At 34.1% G+C, this 21,579-nt stretch overlaps 2 protein-coding genes and 1 long non-coding RNA gene across 3 annotated transcripts; 1 reads left to right on the top strand and 2 right to left on the bottom strand.

Annotated features, from left to right (window-relative positions):
* Positions 1–4,187: 4,187 nt before the first annotated feature.
* LOC140750998 (cytochrome P450 6B6-like) lies at positions 4,188–10,342 on the bottom strand. Its single transcript, XM_073084781.1, has 4 exons — positions 8,901–10,342; positions 8,158–8,295; positions 6,427–6,512; positions 4,188–4,571 (listed from the first exon to the last, which is right to left on the bottom strand). Exons 1-4 carry the CDS (start codon positions 10,258–10,260, stop codon positions 4,257–4,259), a joined length of 1,899 nt encoding a protein of 632 aa, XP_072940882.1. The 5' UTR covers positions 10,261–10,342; the 3' UTR covers positions 4,188–4,256.
* Positions 7,622–8,846, top strand: LOC140750999 (uncharacterized). Its single transcript, XR_012103262.1, has 2 exons — positions 7,622–8,093; positions 8,538–8,846. It is a non-coding gene; the product is annotated as an uncharacterized LOC140750999 (long non-coding RNA).
* Positions 10,343–11,358: 1,016 nt separating the features above from the next.
* LOC140750707 (cytochrome P450 6B7-like) lies at positions 11,359–18,525 on the bottom strand. Its single transcript, XM_073084402.1, has 2 exons — positions 17,128–18,525; positions 11,359–12,505 (listed from the first exon to the last, which is right to left on the bottom strand). The coding sequence occupies exons 1-2, from the start codon at positions 18,482–18,484 to the stop codon at positions 12,327–12,329; spliced, it is 1,536 nt and encodes a 511-aa protein (XP_072940503.1). The 5' UTR covers positions 18,485–18,525; the 3' UTR covers positions 11,359–12,326.
* Positions 18,526–21,579: the final 3,054 nt, after the last annotated feature.

The following is a 21,579-nucleotide window of genomic DNA, read 5'->3' on the forward strand; positions in this document are numbered from 1 at the left end:
ATTTCTGACAAGCAGGAAACTAAATCTCGCGTTTAGCTGCAAACCAAATAGGCCGCCGTCAATAGCCCCCTTAAAACCAATACGTTACTAAACTCTAATACTACTAAAATATGGAAGCACTTCCAAAACCCTTCTTTTACATATTAGTCAGTTCTATTTATTTGAGAATCAAAATCGTGGCGACCAAATTTTATTCATGCGACACACTACTTTTATAAATTTTTTTGCTCCCAAAACCCACTCAAACCCGAAATTTTCGCAATTTAAGTCGTGTTCCGATCCGGTAGTAGTATAAGAAAAATATTGTAACAATCAATGTAAATGCCTACATAGGTCTACAACAATAAATAAAATTCATTTCAATTAATTTTGTATTCCTAAAAATCTAAGTTGGCACTGAAACCAGAAATAAATGTAAATGTGACTTATAATGTGTCAAAATTAAATTAAAATGAACATTTAAGAGGAAAAAAACAAAATTCCACAGAAATGATTACAGTTGTAAGATGTTATGGATTGAGTCAGTGATGGTATGGAATTTATTATTATTGTATTTTATTGTTCTTTCTTTATTTATCTATATGTATTATCCATTATATCTTATAAAAGACAATACGGACAATACATTGATAAAGTGGATTATGCACTTATTGCTTGTTTTGATAATCTGAATAAAAATCGGTCGAAGACCATTTGTCTGATATCGAAAGATATGTGAACTAAGGGCGTCCGCTAAAAGTGAAATTCGTATTAGGATTGGAACAAAGTATAAGCAGCAGTTCGCTCATAGTGGGCACCTACTCGTAGACTATTTCTCAAAATCAGTTGAAAGCCGCTACTAATTAGCGCGTGTAGCACGCGGCGGTCGCCCGCTCAGTGTACACGCGCCAATCTTAAGCCCGCTCAACATTCTCGCGAGAACGCGAGAACGCGAGAAAAGTACGAGAAACGAGAATGTGGAGCCAATAGGAATCGGTTTTCTCGCGTTCTCTCGAGAATGTGGAGCGGGCTTTAGCAAACAATATTATTAACAAGCTAAAATTTTTCGATCTTATTTATTTAATATTATAATACATCTATTACAATGTTGTGTTTTTATATATATAATTATAACACAATAGAAACCTTTTTGACCTCATCCACCTTCAATGAACTATTGCAAATTTTATGTGTTACATGAATTAAATATGTATATGCATTGATACAGTGTTGCCGCACTTGTTTTTTTTGCTATGACACATGACAATGTAAATTTTATTCCATTTGGTCTACTTTAAACAATGTTTTAATATGCTAAGTGTTTATATTAATATGTAATTATATTAGTATGTACATGATATATTTTTGCTTTGTAATTATTTATTGCTTGCATTGCTCATTTATTTATCTTGTCATGATTCTCAAAACTATTTTTTTCAATATACCTATTAGTTAATGTTCATCAAATTGATTTGATCTGCTGTAATACAATAGATACAAAGATAATGAAATAAAAATGTTTTCGCCCAAAGGGATTTTTATAGTTTTATCCACGGTTGTCAACTTAAGTTTAACTATATTAATTAACATAAAATTTGGTCAATGAGTAAGAATAGGGCGTGTCGTGGGTATAATTGCAGGGAACTTTTAAATATAATTGTTAATTACTCCAATGTTTTTAATGTCTTGGTATTTTAAGTAGGTATACAAGAAAATAATGTTACATTGAAACTATTTATTTATCAGTACTCTACTTTTTTGAATGTAAAATAAATTAGACTAATTTATAAAATTTTAGCTAGATGGTTTTATACTGAAATGGCTTGGCGATGCTAATGAATATGTAAATAAATAAAATATTCCAACAGTTGGGGATTAAAATTATTATTAATTTATGCCTGTTTAAATAAACGTATTAGTCATATGTTTGCTTCGTATTATTTACGGCAAGATACTTGTCGGTGTAGCTAATTTTATTATTATTATCATCGCTTGCTTTAATTCTTGGAAAGTTTATTTTTATAATTTATTCCTATTCAGATGTTGTATCAGCTTTCATAATGTAAAATTAGTTTATCATTTATTTCGTATCTTCGTCATTTGGTCTTAGCCAAGAGTTTGCGACATAGTAATAGCTTAGTTTAATAAGTTAACTCATATTCCAGTTTTGATTTTGTCCTCGTAGAAGATTTCTTTAGACATTATATTTTGTCACATAGAACCTTGCCATATGTATCACAATGAAATTTCACTCACAGTAGTTAAAATCTTGGCTACGTTTTATGAGTAAATTTATCATTTAATGATTCAAGAAAGCATTAATTGTATCCGAATCACATTTTTACGTAGTGTTCCTAAGCGGGGCATATTTGGAAGGTCATTATTTCTGGTTAGAATATTTTGATCGAGAGGACAGATACGACAGACTTTTTCCAGGCGTTCCAGTTTAGTCCTCAGGGGTAGCGGCGCATCTGTGGCCGACCTCAGGTGGGAATATCTAGTCCTATCTGGGGTTGATTACAGATGTCCATGGGCGGCAGTAGCCACTTACCTTTAGGTGGACTGTATGCTCGTCTGCTACTCCTATATTATAAAAAAAAGATAGGTTTACATTTATGTTTACTCATAGTTCCCCCTTGAATTAGTCCTAGTCCTTACCATCTCTAGCTTAATTCTGTTAACAATTTTGCATTTAAAACGGGAATCATATTAGGTAGTTTTGTACATTATGGATTTTATGAACAACATATTACCTATGTACCTTCAACATTTTGTGAAACAAAAATTAAGATTTTCCGTTTTCGAATAAGATTATTATCAGGGTTCATAATTAATATGGTCTTGATAATATTTTAATGTCCAAAAAGTTGCTTGAATATTAACAGAATATTAGGGTTAATTGTATAGTTCCAATAAGTATGATTTTGTACATTATCGTTTTGGTAGCTTCAGTAAAACTAATTTTTTCAATTAAAGATTTTTCATGAATTAGAAATAATTGGATAATTTTGAACCCTGATTTTAAGTATATTACTAACAATATTTTGTCTCTTACATATTAGATTATATGAAGAAAGACATTGTATAACATTTGATTAACTTGGCCGTGGCCTTACAAAGAAAAATGTTTTATGTTTGTTTTACACTTCGAGAAAGAGCATGCCTTTTAATTAATGGAACATTTTGATATTATCTAGGTATATGCAAAGATTGACTGAGCTTGTGAGCAAATAATACAATTACAGCATAACATTGTATATTGCAACTACAATAAATCAGAGATACAAAGCGTTCATATTCCACAGTTGCAATAAGTGATAAGTATGTCATACAAAGTCCATCTGATTCTATTTGTGGATTGGAAAATTTATGGCCTGCAATTCTCGCCATAAATATGGATAAGTACTAGGTACATTCTGCCAACAATGAGTCTACGTATTTACTGCCACTTACTAGGTTGTACAGTTTAAATAACGATAAGTTATCGGTATGCAATAATTTGGCGGTGAATTGTAATCTATGGACTTTTCTATTCCACTTATAAGTATTTCTGGTTTCTATGTTATTGGGTCATAATTAAAGATCTTTATAATGTATTTATAGAAAACGAAGTGTGAATAAAACATAAGGTTGATGGAAATAATATTAAAGAGATATCTATAGTGGCAAATATTGAAACAGATTATACAATGAAATAGTATTTAATTTATTGTTAGCGGACTGAACTCGGGAGCCTTGTGACTTGTTTCAATATAAAGGATCTAAAATCATTGTTGTTTTATTTTACCAAATATTTATCTTATTTTTAAAATCAGAAGTCGCCTTTTGATTGTGGCCTGACGATCTGAAGACGGCAGGAAACCGCTGGATACAGAGGGCACGGGACCGATTGTGGATACGGGACCCAACAGTAGACTTAAAAAGGCTGATGGATGGATGGAATAATCGTTGTTACAAAAAGTAATATTAATTGGACTTGTAAAGCAAAATTTACGTATTTGCATCATTATCGTATGCCTCCTACAATTAACTGACATAATTCACTTTGTGATACCCTGCTGTAGATAAACGGTATCGTTATTTTCGAGTTGTTTTACCACTTATTGTTTTCTTATTTGTGTTTATTTTTTGTATACAAAAAGTAATAATAGGTTTTTGTTATAATAATAAGTATATTATATTAATAAAATAAAACATTATATCAAAAGTATATAAGGATATGGAAAGTATAATTTTCTAAAGCCTGACCTAAATATCTAAAAAAGATAATATTCTTTTTACGCTTCGGTCTTGACCGCTTCCAAAGGACCCATGTCACCAGTACAAATGTCCTTTTGGGTGATACAGCAAGTCAAGCAGTCCAGTGGTTGGACGAGTTTCTCGACATCCACCTTGAACGGCCAGACGTCCTTTGGTGCGAAATCGGTACGTCTGAATGTTTGGTCTTCAAGTAACGCCCAGAACCAAAGGTAGGTTCTTGCCCTGGAGAGCCTGGTGGAGGACGCCATCACGGCGTTGATGGCTCGTCTGCACACTACGTCCTGTTCGGCTGGCGTGTTGAAAGACAGATTCTTGATGTTGCATCTGAACACCTGGGTACCAGAATTATCTATCTACAGACCTAAAAATTAAGTGTTAAGTCCTTCTGTTATCGAGAAGGTACGAAGGAAAGAGAGAGAACTTCTATAAGGCATTCGATTTACATGGGTAGTACGCCGCCGTGTTTGTGGACGACCTCAGATAGGACTCCAATATAAGATTGGTTACAAATGTTTACCATAGTCACTTACTTTGTTATTAGAAATGAAAAATAAAATGATGATTTAATTTGATGCTAAACTTATAACTTACACACTAAAACACATAATAATATACAAACCTAGAACAGAAATCGAAATTAACTTTTTAAGTGGTCTTTTGCTGTCTGGTAGAGTTAAGTGTCGATTTATTCAATAGTCTCCTTCACACCATTTTTATGTCAAAAATGTATTACTTTTCGTTTCCCTCCGATTCGAATTCGATTAATTATGGTATTGTATTTAAGATTTACATTTTCGTAAGTGGTTATTAGCGGAAAAAAAGATTTATATTTTCAAAGGTCAATGTATTATGAGTACCTAATTCAAAACTCCATTGTATAATTCTTCCATCATCAATTAGTAACACTAATTGCAGCTTACTAAAAAGGTTATAAATGGATATATAATTAGCATTAATATTAATATTACCGGCATTTCACGGCTTTTTTATATTTATTTTTAATGCAAAAGCATTCATGACTCACAATCTCACCAATCCACTTGTCGGTATTATTTTATTAATTAAAGACAATTATAAAAAATCAGTTATCGTAATCTAATCTTACACATCTTGTTAGTCGTTAACCATAATTACTTGGTTGGTTTATATAATATTAAAAAATTACGTAAAAACCGAAATAATAATAATGTTGTTTGCGGGCGAAAATATTAAAGATATGTTACATATTATTATTATGCTAATCAACAAAATTATATTCATTATTCTCACGGTAAAAAGTGTCACCAAATAATGTCCATCATTTTTTAACGGTGGGAAAAAAGTGTCAAAAGGTATGGAAATTATTTTGTTGAATGCAATTTAAGATTTTTCCATCCGTGGATGTCTGCAATCAACCCGAGGTAGAATTGAAGTCATAAGTACCTATTTTGATCTATATTACATAATTATAATAATGTCGATTAAAGATTCGCTCGAAGTAGTCGAAGTACCTTAAGTACCTATGACCACGATGGCATCTTTATATAATATTATTATAATTCATACCGGCATTCACCCGTCACCGCTCAAATAAATAATTTATTCATTGCAGTCATGTTTATAATAAATATTCATTAATAGTAGGTATCTACCTCAAGTCCTAGCTATGGACTTAGCAATAGGGTCATTTAACAGGGTGTATCTTACTTAAATATTAAATACTAGCTGACCCGGCAAACTTTGTACCGCCTCAATATCTATTTATCAAATATATTTCATATAAAATATAGCCTATGTTACTCGTGGATAATGTAGCTTTCGAATGGTGAAAGAATTTTAAAAATCGGTCCAGTAGTTTTTGAGCCTATTCATTACAATCAAACAAACAAACAAACAACGTTTTCCTCTTTATAATATTAAATAGTCGTAGTAGTATAGAAATATATTTACCTATATTAACAATAAAAAAAGTGGTAGAACCTTCTGTGGTTCGGCCCCGCCGGCACCACCGCCCACCTATTTCTGCCTAATAACAGCAGTTTTAAGCGCTTCTATGTTTTGGTTTGAAGGTTAAGGGTAAAATATATGATTAGCAATTAAATCAAATACTATGTTTAGTACTAGTATTTTTTGAAGAAAGTAAGTTTCCGTAAGATAGTGGAAGATGTTTGTAATAATAAAATAATATGAATAAAATATGTACCGTACCTCGTAACCACATATTTCAATCATGCAATAATTAACGTAGTCGACAGGCACAAGGTCTACCCGGAATCCAAGTTTTTGTAAATGATCTGTAGGAATTGAGTACATAATTTATATTTTTAATATTGCTACACTTATTTCTTTCTTAACAATTGGGTATGTGCTCTGTTTTGTTGTGCGCGGTAGAGTAAAATGAACAGACCGTTCAAAATGTTCGAATCCTACTTATGGATAACAATGCATCTGTGATTTTCAGGGAAAAAAATATTATGTGTCACGGTGTGCAGTCTAAGTTTGTTTGCTAGGATCATAGTAAAGATTACTCACTCCTAACAAGAAAATGTACCCAGTTTTGAGAATTGAAATAGTTGCGTAAAAACATTTTGTCACGTCTCCGTGCTAAAATGTCCCTATAATATTTGAAATAAATATTTATTTATTATGTAAATTATGCTGTATTAGTTATTTATTCGTAATATTTCTCTAAAAATGTTTTAATTTTTCAAGAATTCAAAAAAATACTTACTAATAAGCCGTTTGTGGCTTCATTCAATTTCAAGGCGGCGAAGTATCTTTACTAATCTATGGCTAGGATATGGATTTTCAATTGAACAAAATATTGTTGTCTGGAAGTAATCCTACTGGTAGATTGGGGACTCGTGCAGCACACTCTAAGAATGTATGTATGAATGGGATAAACTAGATCCAGTAGAAGGCTACTGCTGAGGGATTGATGGATGATACTTAATAATAACTGTTGCTTGTTACCTCTAAGGCCTTTTAGTTTTTGTGGCTTGTGAGACAGTGTATAGAAAGATTCGTATGGTCCGTAATATATTTTTACAAATTGCACAGCCATTTTTTTGCATTAAATAATAAAAATATACATGAAATATTAAATATAAAAATAATGTTAGGATATATAAAATGTACTCTGTGATGTATAGGTAAAAATGTTGACAGATATATTAACGATCAGTTTTTTTTAATGGTGTTTTACGGCTTTGGCTTTTTGCCTTTCAGCCTAACTCTATTGTACTTTCATTATATTAACGGTCAGTATATTTGCACAGATATCAAAGTTCGCAGTCGTTTTTTTTAAAAAAAACTTGGTTTATGGTCTTTATCATGCACCATAATATAAGCGCCTAATCACAGTTTAAAGGAAGTCAAATATTGATACGCCACATTACGCAAAACGAGATGTGGAACATAGTTCAGTCACCTTCCTATTGTTTATCTTGTTATTATAGTTTTAACTCTATGCCTTTCTATTATTCTAATATTTCTTATTTTTTGTTTTATATCATAATTATTCTTATCGTTAACGACTGAATCGCATTTTATGTTATCATCGGATTGATCATAGGATGGATCTTAGTACACCACTAGGTGAGCGAGATACGTATAGAGAAAAAAAACACTTTTACAAATAAATAAAAAGTTATTAATCGTTATGATTAATAAAACAATATATTATAATATTCTTCGGTAAAAATTGGTTTCAGAATAGCGTACGTCCACCTGATGGTTGTTGTTACCGCGGTGGGAAAACTGTAACCAACTTTACCTAGAATATGGGGTTTATACGAAGACGACTACGAATGGGTTGCTTCTGAGGACTACGGACGTTGCTTTATATGTCTCAGAAACTGTGAATATGTCTTTAGGTATCTTATCTCGGTATATCTTTTGAATGTTATTGTTTCCTTAGACTAAGTTTCAGAGGCAGACCGCCCTTGATGCCTTGCACGATGTTCTGCGCGTGGTCGAGGTTGACCTCACGAAGGGTTGTCGCGCAGGGCTCCACTGTGAACTTTTGAAGTACAGCTGCAAGTGCGGCGATCGACTGTATCTGGCCTAATCGACTACCTGAAATAAAGAATGAAACAAAAGGTATAACTCAGGTAGACTCCGTGACGTCACTTTTATTTAAAAATAGTGCCCCATGCGGGCAGAGTCGTATTCGAGAATGAGGGTAGTTTACCGTGAGACACTGACCCGGTCACATCTCGAATGCGAAACTGTCGGTTTACCTAATTAACGCGTTTGATCGCTATGGTTATTTTGCTATATACTTGACCGACTATCTGTGATAACTTATTTTATTACAGACATTACTTATTTATTTAAAAGTCGACAGTGTCCGCCGACATTTCGAATGAACATGAAGAAGACAAGAATAATTGTGACAATAAAATGATATTAATATTTCGAACATTATTAACACGAATTCACAATCCATGTCAGTTTTCTATTCAATCAAGATTAACAAGATTCGAATTCGTGTTGGTAGTTTAAGTTTTTTTTAACCTTGTGGTTTTACTGATTCTGGTATGACGAACAAACAAAGTTAAACTTGTGTTACTTTCTATCTGGATAAATTGAATATTTTATAATGGAAATAAATAATAATAGCCATATTTGTATCTTTACAGTTACTTACAAATACTGCTTTAAAGATAGTATCAACTCACCAATACAATATCTTGGACCATCTCCAAAAGGCAAATATGCGTATTTTTGTCGTCCTTTTAATTCATCATTCTTGAATCTTTCAGGTCGGAATTCCTTAGGGTTATCGAAATATTGTGGGTCCATTTGTATTGCTTGAATTGGTATACTAATTTTAACTCCTGGATCTATAGTGATACCTAACTTGGGTATCGTGTATTGCTTAGCACACACTCTGTGAAGGACGCCTACGGATGGAAACATTCTCAATGATTCCTTAAATGCTTCTTGTAGCAGAGTCATTTCAGAGATAGCGTCGTAACATATTTTATTATTGTACTTTGACAGCACTTCGTCTACTTCGACTTGAATTTTCCTTTGGATATCTGGATGAAAGGCCAGTTGATGTAGAGTGTAGCTGGTGGCCGACGATGATGTTTCAAAACCAGCAGCAAAAAATATGAAAACTTGCGCCACCATACATTCTAAATCTATTTCCATTTCAACAGAGACTGGCGAACCATCTGCGTTCCTTTTTTCTATAGATTCACCTTCGATTTTGCCCTGACTTTCCAATTCTAAAAGTAAATCAACAAAATCATTACGTTTCGAAGGCTTATAATCTCTTTGCTTGCGAACACTTGTAAATAATTGCGTCATTATATTTTCGATGACAGGGTCTACGACTTTGATCATACTCCTGATTTCGGGAAATAGTTCAAAGAAAAAGAACAATGCGGGATTTTTTACTGGCTGTGCAAAAATTTTTAATCCAAATTTTGTAAAGAGGGAATTTTCGTCGTTGATCGAATTCATCTCAATACCAAGACCATAAGCGCCGATGACCTCTATGACGAACCGAGCCATAAGTTCGCGGACGTCACATTCTCCCCCACGCGATACAATTTCCACTCCAAGGTGCTGAAGTTTCTCTGCGCTCTGTGTTATCAACTGGAACATATTTTTCAGTTTGGCTGCTGTGAATGCTTGGCTTAGGCGAGAACGAAGCAGCTTCCACGTATCCCCATCCAAATGAAAAATGTTTTTTAACAAAGGTTCGTTTAGCTCCTGGTCGCATGCCCCTCGTTTATAGAAATAATTGAAGTCTACGTTCAGGATATCTCTAACTATATCTAGATCCTTTATAATCAATTCCGGTATTCTACATTTGTAGTAGCCAACGACTTTTTCACCTGGAAATTGATTGTAGAGTTCAGTCGATATTTCTGTAACGTTTCGAATGCCGGCGAGATTTCGGAAGTGATTTCCAAAAAGTGGGATTGGCGGAACACATTTCACATTTCGTTTTTGCCAGTAACCGTGATTGCGTGTTGCATAGTAATAACAACCTATTGCTATGATTAATATTATCAAGTATAACATGTTGCACGTCCGAATCTACGATAGGTAGGCTTAATAAATACACCGTGATACTCTCCTGCAACTAACGATGCAGACTGAAATTTCATTCTAAAAATTGAAGTAAGATATTAAGTAATTTCAATAACAATAAGACAGGTCGTCTTAATAAGCGATCAGACTGTAAATACAGATGTTTGGTAATGTACTTGTAAAAATATTTCTCTTTCACCTTGAGGTTTGTATTATCGTGCTAATTAGATTTATTGAAATTGAATAAAGGCACAGAACCATCGACGTCATTCACTCTTTCTTGCGAAGCTATTTTAATATATATTATATATATTCATGGCTTTCGATATATTGTGATTAACAAGCATGCAAATGAGAGAAATGATGAATCTATACGGACCACAGAATTTCTAGATTTTCAAATTTCGGATCGTGAAATTGTTCACATACGTATATACGTACGTACGTACGTATACGTATTGACGTATTGAACGTACCTACCGTTGCCGGCGTCCTATTGTTATATGGAAGTACAATATAATTTATTATTAAATTTTAAATTTTGTCCAATCCATGGCATAATTTACTGACCAATTTTAAACACGGTTCAAGAGGCTCTGTGAGTTCTGTGACAGACGGAAAGATGTTAAGATAGATAGACGGACAGATAACAGTCTAATCCGTTTTTACATGGACATCTGTAATCAACCTCAGACAAGATTAGATTCATACCGTTTCGAAACACGAAACCATCATTCGTCATAACCTTACCTAATCTAACCAAAGTCACGCGATAGAGAGAAACGGAGTTGAAAGAGTCGGTTGTGTTGCAACCGGTTTGATTCGGTTTACCAAACAGAGGTGACAAATCGTTAAATAATCGTTAATCATGAACGCAATCCTCCACGATATATCCAGATTGTGATAAAGATTGCGATCAATAATTAAACTTCGGTTTGAGATAGAGACACTGGTCAAGTTAAGCATCGTTTAAGGAAGCTATTATGATAGAGGCTATTGCGTAGTTAACTAGATAAGTTGCGAAGTCTCAATAGTACCTACATATTACATAATTAGGTAAATACGGGTGAAAATAAAAAAAAAACAAAATGTGTTGACTATACTTTTATTAATGTTCAACGTATTAATACTGGGGTAAAAAGACATCATTTATATTTAACCTTATTTGTTACATTTTTATTTATAATTTTTATATTATAGATAAGGAATATAATTAAGTTATTCTATACGTTCTATAAGCCGTATTTGTCGGGATGTAGATACACCGATTCATCGGTACCGTTCACTAATACCGTTAGTGACTGTCTTCTTCGAAATTATGTTGTACAGTATCTACTTTAGGTACACACGAACACTCAGTTTTACGTATATTGTATTTATTAATTCAAGTTTCAATCCGTCCTTTCAATTTTAATAAAAATTATTAAATATTAAAACTTAAGAAAATAAGGGTTATTCATATTTTTGATATGACATTTTACATTTTTTACAAGATAAGTATTAAAATCAATACTCTTTATAAAAAAAATCAACTCCAACGTTAATAAATGAACAATCCTTTTTTAAAGTAATTATCGGTCATGAATTTTGGAGTAGGTATTGGTACGTAATGAATACCTAATTGGTAAATCGTTTATGAGAGAACGTTTTCTAAATAAACTTGACATAAGTTAAGGTATAACCTTAAAATTAAAATACAGATAAAATCACAGGTTAAAGTAGAATTAAAAAAATATGCATTACTATTAAAAGTATTGCGTACTATTAAACAAGCATACAAAACCCAAACCGGAATAGAAATCTAAATCGTCATTTAAATATTTTTCAGGCCGGGGATAGACCCCGGGTACTACTGCGTATCAGACCGGTGTGGTCGCCAAATTCATTCTTAGTAAGTAAAACTGGTAAGTGGTTATTGCCGCTCATGGACATCTGTCATCAATCCTAAGATAAGAGTCGTATCTAACGTCCACATATGCGTCTAACACTTCATACTCATACTCAGCTATATTACAGTCTTTGTGGAAAATAATCTCTATTTAATTTTTTCGGTGTTTTTATATCTTCGGTTTCCTTAACCTAAGTTTGAGTGGCATGCCACCTACGACTCCTTGCACCACGTTCTGCTTGTGGTCGACTTTGATCTCGCGCTGAGTTGCTGCGCATGGCTCCACTGTAAACTTCTGCAGTAGTGCTGCAAGTCCAGCGAGTGACTGCATCTGGCCTAAACGCAGACCTGTAATAAGAACACAATCAGTTAAAACCTTGAATTTATCTATCTTAAATAAGTGTCTGGAAAAAAATACAGTTACTACTATTTCTTTTTGTAGAGGATGCAGTCTATCTTATGTTATTAATCACTGTCGTTTGAAGGTGGTAGAACCCTTTGTGGTTCGACTCCGGCGGCACCACCGCCACACCTATTTCTACCTAATAACAGCAGTGTTAAGCGCTGCTGTGTTCCGGTTTGAAGGGTGTGGTAAGGGAGACAGACTTTTCAGAGGCGTTCCAGCTTAGTCCTCAGGGGACCTCAGGTAGGAATATCTAATCCTATCTGGGGTTGATTACATATGTACATGGGCGGCAGTAGCCACTTACCATCAGGTGGACTGCATGCTCGTCTGCTACTCCTATATTATAAAAAAAGCTATATAATAGACATCTTTAACCAAATTCATATAGAACGAACGGAAACAGGAATATATTCCTCCTTGAAATCGTTCACAAATGCGTTGCTACTCCCAAGAATAAAGCAGGAATGGGCTACTTATTCCGCAGAATCGACCGTAAGACACAAATATAAGTAGCGCTGATGCTATGCTATGCTATCAATGAAGAGTGTGGTAAGGGAGACAGACTTTTCCGAGGCGTTCCAGCGTAGTCCTCAGGGGTAGCGACGCATCTGTGGCCGACCTCAGGTAGGAATATCTGATCCTATCTGGGTTCATTACAGATGTCCATGGGCGGCAGTAGCCACTTACCATCAGGTGGACTGCATGCTCGTCTGCTACTCTTATATTATAAAAAAAAAAAAAAAAAGGCAACTTAAGACCTGGCAAACTTTGTACCGCCTCAAAATCTATTTATCAAATATATTTCATGTAAAATATAGCCTATGTTACTCATGGATAATGAATAACGAAACGTGAATAACGAAATGTGGTCCAGTAGTTTTGGAGCCTATTCATTACAACCAAACAAACAAACAAAGTTTTCCTCTTTATTATAATATTAGTGTAGATTAATAAACCACTTGAACTAAAATTTGTGTAAGTATTACTAAATTGGTTAATTAGTCATTTAAAGTAAATACAAATCATATTAAAAATTATCTAACTGGAAACACTTGTTAATTATCATCAGCACATTATAATACATCATAATAATGATAATTGTATTATTTATCATTCTAATGTTACGGACGAGTCGCCTTAAAAATATCATGTAATATTCCACATGTTGTCACAATTCTCCGGTAGAACATAACGTTGAGAGTTATGAAACACACCACATTTTATGTTGTTGTATCCTTGACCTTTGAATTAAGTAAATAAATGAACGTATCAACATATTAGCTGCCGTTTACCTAATTTACTTAATTCCACAACAAAAAAATAACAAGCTAATAAGTTCATTTTTTTTTGTGTAATTGGTAATAACCGAACTCAAATTGGTCGAGAATTCATTAAAAAAATTGTAAACAAAAGTATTGAGCATCATAGTGAGTAGAAATAATTTGAACATGAGTTGAAACTAAATTGAACTAGCATTTATTATTAAAAAATCTCCTACTGCTTAAAAATATAGCCTATGATTTGATCATAACCATAATTTAGACAAATTCAAAAACAGGTTTTGGGTTGCAAGGCATGACAAATAATGACACATAGGTACAAATAATGGTACATAGGTACCTACATATAAGCGTTCGAAAAACATTACCTTCTGCAAATCGGGAAATAATAGAGCACGGTCTAATTCGGACTATGTTTAGGTACGTCACTTTTATCAAGCCAAATGGATACCTACTACATACTTTACATAATAAGTGTATAATAGTAAATACTTCTATGCAAGTTATTTATACGCATACTTTATGAATGAATATGAATTCTTAATGGTACATAGAGGTAATGAGATAAAACTTAAAAGTTATCCGTTGTATTATTAGCGGAACGCCGCTTGCTAATAATATTCAATCTTTCAAATTTATGTCTTCTACCAAAAGACCGAAACTTTACAACTGCTAATAGGCCAAAAATTTACAAACTTCGATCTTTGATAATTCGATCGATCGAAATTTAACAAGGCAAAATGATATAAATTTGAACTTTGGCAATTCGAATAATCGAAATTTGACAATTGCTAATAGGAAAAAGTAAAACAAATTTCGATATTTGGTAGGCAAACAAGGATAAATTGATTTTAGTAATAATAGGCAAGTTTATAAATGGCATAAACAAATTCACACGTTAGAGATACGTCCATACGTGAAATAATTATAATAAGATAAGATAAGATAAAATACTCTTTATTGCACACTTACAGTTGAAATTTTACAATACACAATATACATAACAGGTAAAACAGTATGCAATAGGCGGTCTTATCGCTAAGTAGCGATCTCTTCCAGACAACCTATGCATGAAAAAGAAAAGAGAGGCAAGCGAAGAAAGGAGGATAGTGTGCGTGAAGTTAGAGAAGGATTAGGTTATAAAGGATAGGATACATTTAGTATTAGTGTTAAAGCAACAAAAATAGAGAGAAAAAACAACACAAACAAAACAATGACACGGTACACATGAAAAAGACGAAAACGAGGCGGAATTTCATACGGTCGAGTAATATTTTAAAAGCTGTTTTTTAAATGAATCGAGCGATTCAGCACGGCGTATGGACATGGGTAACTTGTTCCATAAGCCAACAGCGACTGAAGAGAAAGAGTTTTTGTAAAAGGATGAAGAATGAAAGGGAGTTTGGAGAGAAAGATTTACAGAGGAGCGAAGACAGCGGTCGTGTGCAAGGTAAAGGTATTGGAAACGGTCTTTTAGATAGGTGGGAGCGATGGGGCTGAACAGCACGCAGTAAAGCGCAGAAAGAATATGCATATTCCGGCGAAGTCGGATTGGGAGCCACTTGAGTTTAGTACGATACTCGGATATGTGATCATATTTGCGAAGACCAAATATGAAACGAATACATAAATTTTGGAGACGCTCAAGTTTGTTAAGTTGCTCTTCAGTGAGGTCGAGATAGCAAACATCGGCATAGTCGAGAATAGGAAAGAGTAAAGAATGAGTTAACGCAATTTTAGTAGCAATAGGAAGAAAGTTGCGAAGTCCCCTGAGGGAGCCTACAACGGAAAACATTCTTCGACTTACTTCCTGAATTTGAACAGACCATGATAAATGCTTATCAAAGTATATACCAAGATTTTTAACTTTATCGCAGTAAGGAATACGTAAGCCGTCGAAGGTTATATCTGGTAACGTACTCAGGTCTACTCTGGATAGTAATCGGGAACTGCCTATTATAATAAGTTGCGTTTTGCTAGGATTTATTTTAAGACCATGGTATTCACTCCAATCTACGATGCGAGCAAGATCTTCATTTAAGGAATAAATTGTCTTAGGCAGGTCTCCTACTGTGGTTTGCTTATACACTTGGAGATCATCTGCATAAAGGTGGTAGAGAGAAGAGAGATTGAGACTTATAGAGTTAATAAAAAGAGAAAATAAAAGAGGAGACAACACGCCACCTTGCGGTACCCCGGCAGATACATCAGACCAAGCAGACTGTGCTTCCTGGACCTGAATACGTTGCCGGCGCCCATGCAAGTAACTTTGAAACCATCCTATCGCTGTCGGAGATATGTTGAACGAGCGAAGAATTGCCAGCAGGATGTCGTGGTCAACGGTGTTAAAAGCACTGCTGAAATCCAGGAGTACTAACACCGTGAGCTTCTGGCCATCCATACCTTTGCGGATATCGTCAGTAATGTGCAATAGGGCAGTAGTCGTACTATGACCAGGGCGGAAACCAGATTGGAACGGATTTAACAGGTTGTGCTTGGACACAAAAGAACTGAGTTGTTGGTGTACCAGACGCTCAAGTGCTTTTGATAGGAAAGGTAGGATGGATATAGGTCGATAGTCAGTGAGGTCAGAAGGATTGGACTTTTTCGGAATAGGAATGACGTGGGCTTCTTTCCAAGTGAAAGGAAAACAACAAGTCGAGATGGATTGATTAAGGATATAGGTCAGGATAGGAGATATAATGTCGATGATAGGAATGATCATCTTACGACTAATACCATCGCAACCAACGGAGTCCGAGTGGATGCTTTGTATGCTCAGTTCAACATCAGCATCAACCATCATTTGATTGTATTTTATAATACAATAAAATAATGGTTAATTACTTTTATAGTCATAAAAGTTATTAAGTTGCGTAAGATATAATCATCTAAAGAATATAATAAACGTTTTGGAATAATAATTATTATCGGCATGCAATTATGATTGAACTATAAAATTATACGCTTGTAGCTACACATAGTACATAGTAATTAGGTATAATTGGAGTACACGTTAGCACCAAAGGCTGATCTTGATTCACTTCACTTTTGATGTGTAATATTATTATTGAAAATTCTATATTTAAATTTTAATGTTTACGTAAGCATATTGAAAGGAAAAAAGAGTTGCTTATTTCCCTGACAAGAGGGGAAAGCATCAAAAGTTAAAATAAACTATTTTAACGTATTTTTAATGAAGCGTAATTTACTCTAGAATCATTATTTATTATGATAGTTGTTAAATATATTTTATCAATTTAAGAATAAAAAATGTGACTTACCAATACAAGCCCTTGGCCCTTCTCCGAATGGCAAGTATACGTATTTTTTACGTTCATTTACTTCGTCCATCTTGAATCTTTCGGGACGAAATTCCTTCGGATTATCAAAATATTGTGGATCCATTTGTATAGCCTGAATGGGTATAATAATTCTTACGTCCGGATCTATGGTGACACCCAATTGAGGTATAGTGTATCGTTTAGCACACACTCTGTTAAGAACACCTAAGGATGGAAACATTCTCATCGATTCCTTAAAAGCCATATCCAATAGACTCATCTCTGCGATAGCATCGTAACATAATTTATTATCGTATTTGGACAGCACTTCGTCTATTTCATCTTGAAGTTTCTGCTGAATATCGGGATTGTAAGCCAATTGATGCAAAGTATGACTCGTACTAGACGCTGATGTTTCGAAACCGGCGGCGAAGAACACGAATACCTGTGCTACCATGCACTTCAAATCCATTTCCATTTCTACAGGTAATGGCGTTCCATCTGGATTTTTTCTCTCAACAGACTCTCCTACTATTTTTCCTTTGCTTTCCAACTCCAATAGTAAATCAATAAAGTCATTCCGACCGGAAGGTTTGTAATTTCTTTGTTTGCGAATACTTGCAACTATTTCCGTTATCATACTTTCAATTTTTGGATCAGAGACTATTAGGAAATTCCGAAGCTCGGGGAATAATTCCCATAAAAAGAACAACATTAGAATATTTATCGGGCGGTCAAATATTTTCTTTCCGAGCTGTCTAAAGAGAGAGTTTTCGTCGTTGATGGAATTCATCTCAATTCCAAAACCACAAGCGCCTATGAAGTCTGTGGTGAAACGAGCCATGAGTTCGCGGACGTCGCAGTCCCCGCCACGTGACACGATATCTTCTCCAACATGATGAAGCTTCTCTGCGCACTGAATTATCAACGGGAACATCTTCTTCAGCTTAGCGGTTGTAAAAGCTGGAGTCAAACGTTGACGAAGCAGTTTCCAATGATCGCCATCTACATGGAATAGGTTTTTTAATAAAGGCTCACGTTCTGGATCTCTGCCTAGTCCTCGTTTGTAGAAATGAACAAAGTCTACGTTGAGAATATCTCTGATGATATCCGGATCTCTTATGATCAATTCCGGCGTTATTCCTCTGTAATATCCGACGACTTTTTCATCGGGATATTTATTGTAGAGTTCGCTTGAAATTTCCACGATGCTTTTGAGTCCGAGAAGATTTCGGAAGTGGTTTCCGAAAAGTGGGATTGGAGGAACATGTTTAACATTTCGTTTCGTCCAGTAGTCATGATTGCGGGTCGCGTAGTAATAAATCGCGATTACGAATAACACAATCAAGTAAAACATGTTAGGCCTCCGAACGCTACGGTACAACTAACAACCGCACATCATTATTACGCCTATTTCTTGCTACTTGACTGGCTTAGGTATGCAGATATAATACAATGGGAGTGATTAGATTTATCAGAACCTTATAACAGAGAGTTCATTGTATTTGTAAATATTGTGTTGTGATAAGGGAATACAAGAACTTGCTGATAAAGTTTTCTAGTTCCAAGTACCTAGTAAGTACAAAAGTATAATACACGTGTTGTGAATTTATAATACTCATTAAGATATGGTTTAGATCCGAGGCAAAATATAACGTGTAAATGTATTAGAAAGTTTAATTGAGAAACATTATTAAATAAATAATGGTAAAAACCTTAAAACAATCGAATGATTGTGAAACTGGTGTACATGGTCAAAAGTGAATTAATTGATTAAATTTGTAAACGATTTAATTAAGATTTTTATTTTGGATCTAGGTACCGATGTTGGTACTGGATCATAGTCATGGATATTAGAAGTTCAATTTTAGTTACGTGCTGGGCTCCCGGAGTAAATACTCAGAGATTTTTTTATTGAGCGGAATTCAAATTCTTCTTATTATCTCAACTAAAAGTAACTTAAGTTAGTCTACTAATTATTTAGTTAGTTTCAATTCATATTAATATCTAATGATGATGGTTATAGCGTTGGTGATACCAGTTTTAATTGACAAATAAAGTTAAAATGGACGTTACAATATAAGGAGCCCCTGAGGTTGTTTTTGCAATTGCGGTACAAAGTCCAATGTCTGTTGACTTGGTATTAGGGTTACAGGTGTCCATATGGTTATATAAAGTGCGCTATTGGGTATACAAATGACATAATTTATAAGTCCTATTACAAATCATAAAAAAGTGTCATTATCATTATTTACATGTTGTATCATTATTTACATTATTTACGTCTATTGTATCTGTATTTGTTGTTTCAAGTTTATATAGCTTACTAACTTTTATTCAATACACGATAGTTTTTTATCTTTTCCTCGGGAACAGTTGTTTTTGTAGAGATAAAAGATACCCATGTCTTTTTCTGGATCCCCGACAATTGGGGTACAAAATTTCATGTAACACATGTTTTATCCAAACTAAACGCATTTTATTATGATAGGTTATTGACATGGACATGCGTTTAATGTGCTAAATATCATTATCATTAGGTTAGCGTGCACCGATAAAGCAGTAGGTATTCATTTTATCAATGTAGTATATATAGTATATGTAGTATCAATGTAATTCAAGGATGGTTTTTGTCGTTTCAGTTAAGGTTTATCCGTCGGTTGCCTTGTAACTCGTATCATGGTGTTTTATTATCTACTATCATCTTCAACCCATTACTGCCCCACTGCTGGGCACGGGTCTCCTCTCATAATCAGAAGGATTAGGCCATAGTCCACCGCGCTGGCCATGTGCGAATTGGTAGACTTCACATATCTGTGCAATACTTTTTTTCAAGATTTCTCAGGTATGCAGTTTCCTCACGATGTTTTTCCTAAACTGTTTAAGCAAGTGATGAATCATTTCTAAAGCCAAATAACTTTGAAAAATCAGAGGTGCGTGCTTGGGATTTTAACCTCAGACCCAGACTCAGAACTCAGACCCATTAAGAGGCAGAGTTTCTTAACCTTACACTTCCTTATCTCTACTAAGTAGGCTTAAAATGTATGTTACATTTAAATTCATGTAGAATGGCAGTATAGAAAAATAATATCAGACTCAGTACAAGTGATTAATAGTTAATTATTACGCTATTAATAGTTAATTATTACGCTAACAGCAGCGTCTCGTGCTTGAAACTCGACCTCTGAACCGGTGTCCGAGGTTCGAGTGTCGAGGTCACTGTTTTTTTTTTATATCAGAGTAGGTAGCAGACGAGCATGCACTCCACCTGACCGTAAGTAGCTACTGCCGCCCATTGACATCTGTAATCAATTCCAGATAAGATTATATACTACCCGAAGTCGACCACAGGAACCGCTACCCCTGAGGACTAAGCTGGAATGTCTCGAAAAAGTATGTCTCCCTTACAAAAACCTTCAAACCACAACACAGCAGCGTTTAACACTGCCGAACCACAAAGGGTTCTACTACCTTCAGAACTATATTATATTAAATCAAATTAAAATATTTGTTGAGGTAATTAACTTCTACATTATTTATTTGTATTACGTATTAAATTAATCTGTATTTCAATTAAGAATTAAATATAATCCTATCCTATAATCTGTATTTCAATTAAGAATTAAAGTAATCTCATTATTTTATTGTAATTTATTCACTTAGTAATAGGTATCTAATTTAAATGTTTAACTAAAATATTTTTTGTACCGCGTATTTTTTGCCCATTACATGTTACTGTTTAGATTATAATCTTAAATAATTAAAATATTATAAAATAAGTTAAATCATGAACAGTGCCCTTAGTATAAATTTTTACGTTAAATGTCGTTTCAATTGACTATTCAGTTTTTTAAAACTCATAATGCAAAATTTTAGTTCCGATATGGTCCACGGGGGCGCTGTAGGAGCGAATTCGTAAAAGTTGAAGATTTCGAGCAAACGTAAAAACTCATAGTAAGAGTACAGGACATATTTACTTTTCTTTTGTTACGCCAGAAGTTCCATTCTTAACGGGGGCTTAAACCGTGTGGCACATAGTTAACTGTTGATTAACCAGCGATAACTTGAGACCTGCGTAGAATGCGATAACTCGGCCGTTGCTAAATTTATAGTCGTTCCATTTACAGACAGAATCGTCCGTTTATTTAAATAATTTATACTGCTGTTAAAATTCTCTACAATCTCTTAAAATAATTCACTTGCGCATTCTGCTATTAGTTATCGATCGTTGTAACAGTGCCATCTGTTGGTGCATTTTTTAATTTATTTGACATCTCATACTTCGTTATGTGACGATATCACGATAGATGGCATTATATAAACAAAAACAACAATATGGCTTGTTATAAGATTGTTTATTCGTATTCGAATTAAAGGGGAGCTGTTTTGAATAGCCTATGAAACGGAAAGTAATTAAGATATTGATTGTAACGTCAAGGACAAATCACTAAA

This window comes from Epargyreus clarus, unplaced genomic scaffold (assembly GCF_041222505.1).
Source record: "Epargyreus clarus isolate Ecla_fem2 unplaced genomic scaffold, WU_Ecla_fem_2.2 ptg000021l, whole genome shotgun sequence".
NCBI classification, from domain to species: Eukaryota; Metazoa; Arthropoda; class Insecta; order Lepidoptera; family Hesperiidae; genus Epargyreus; species Epargyreus clarus.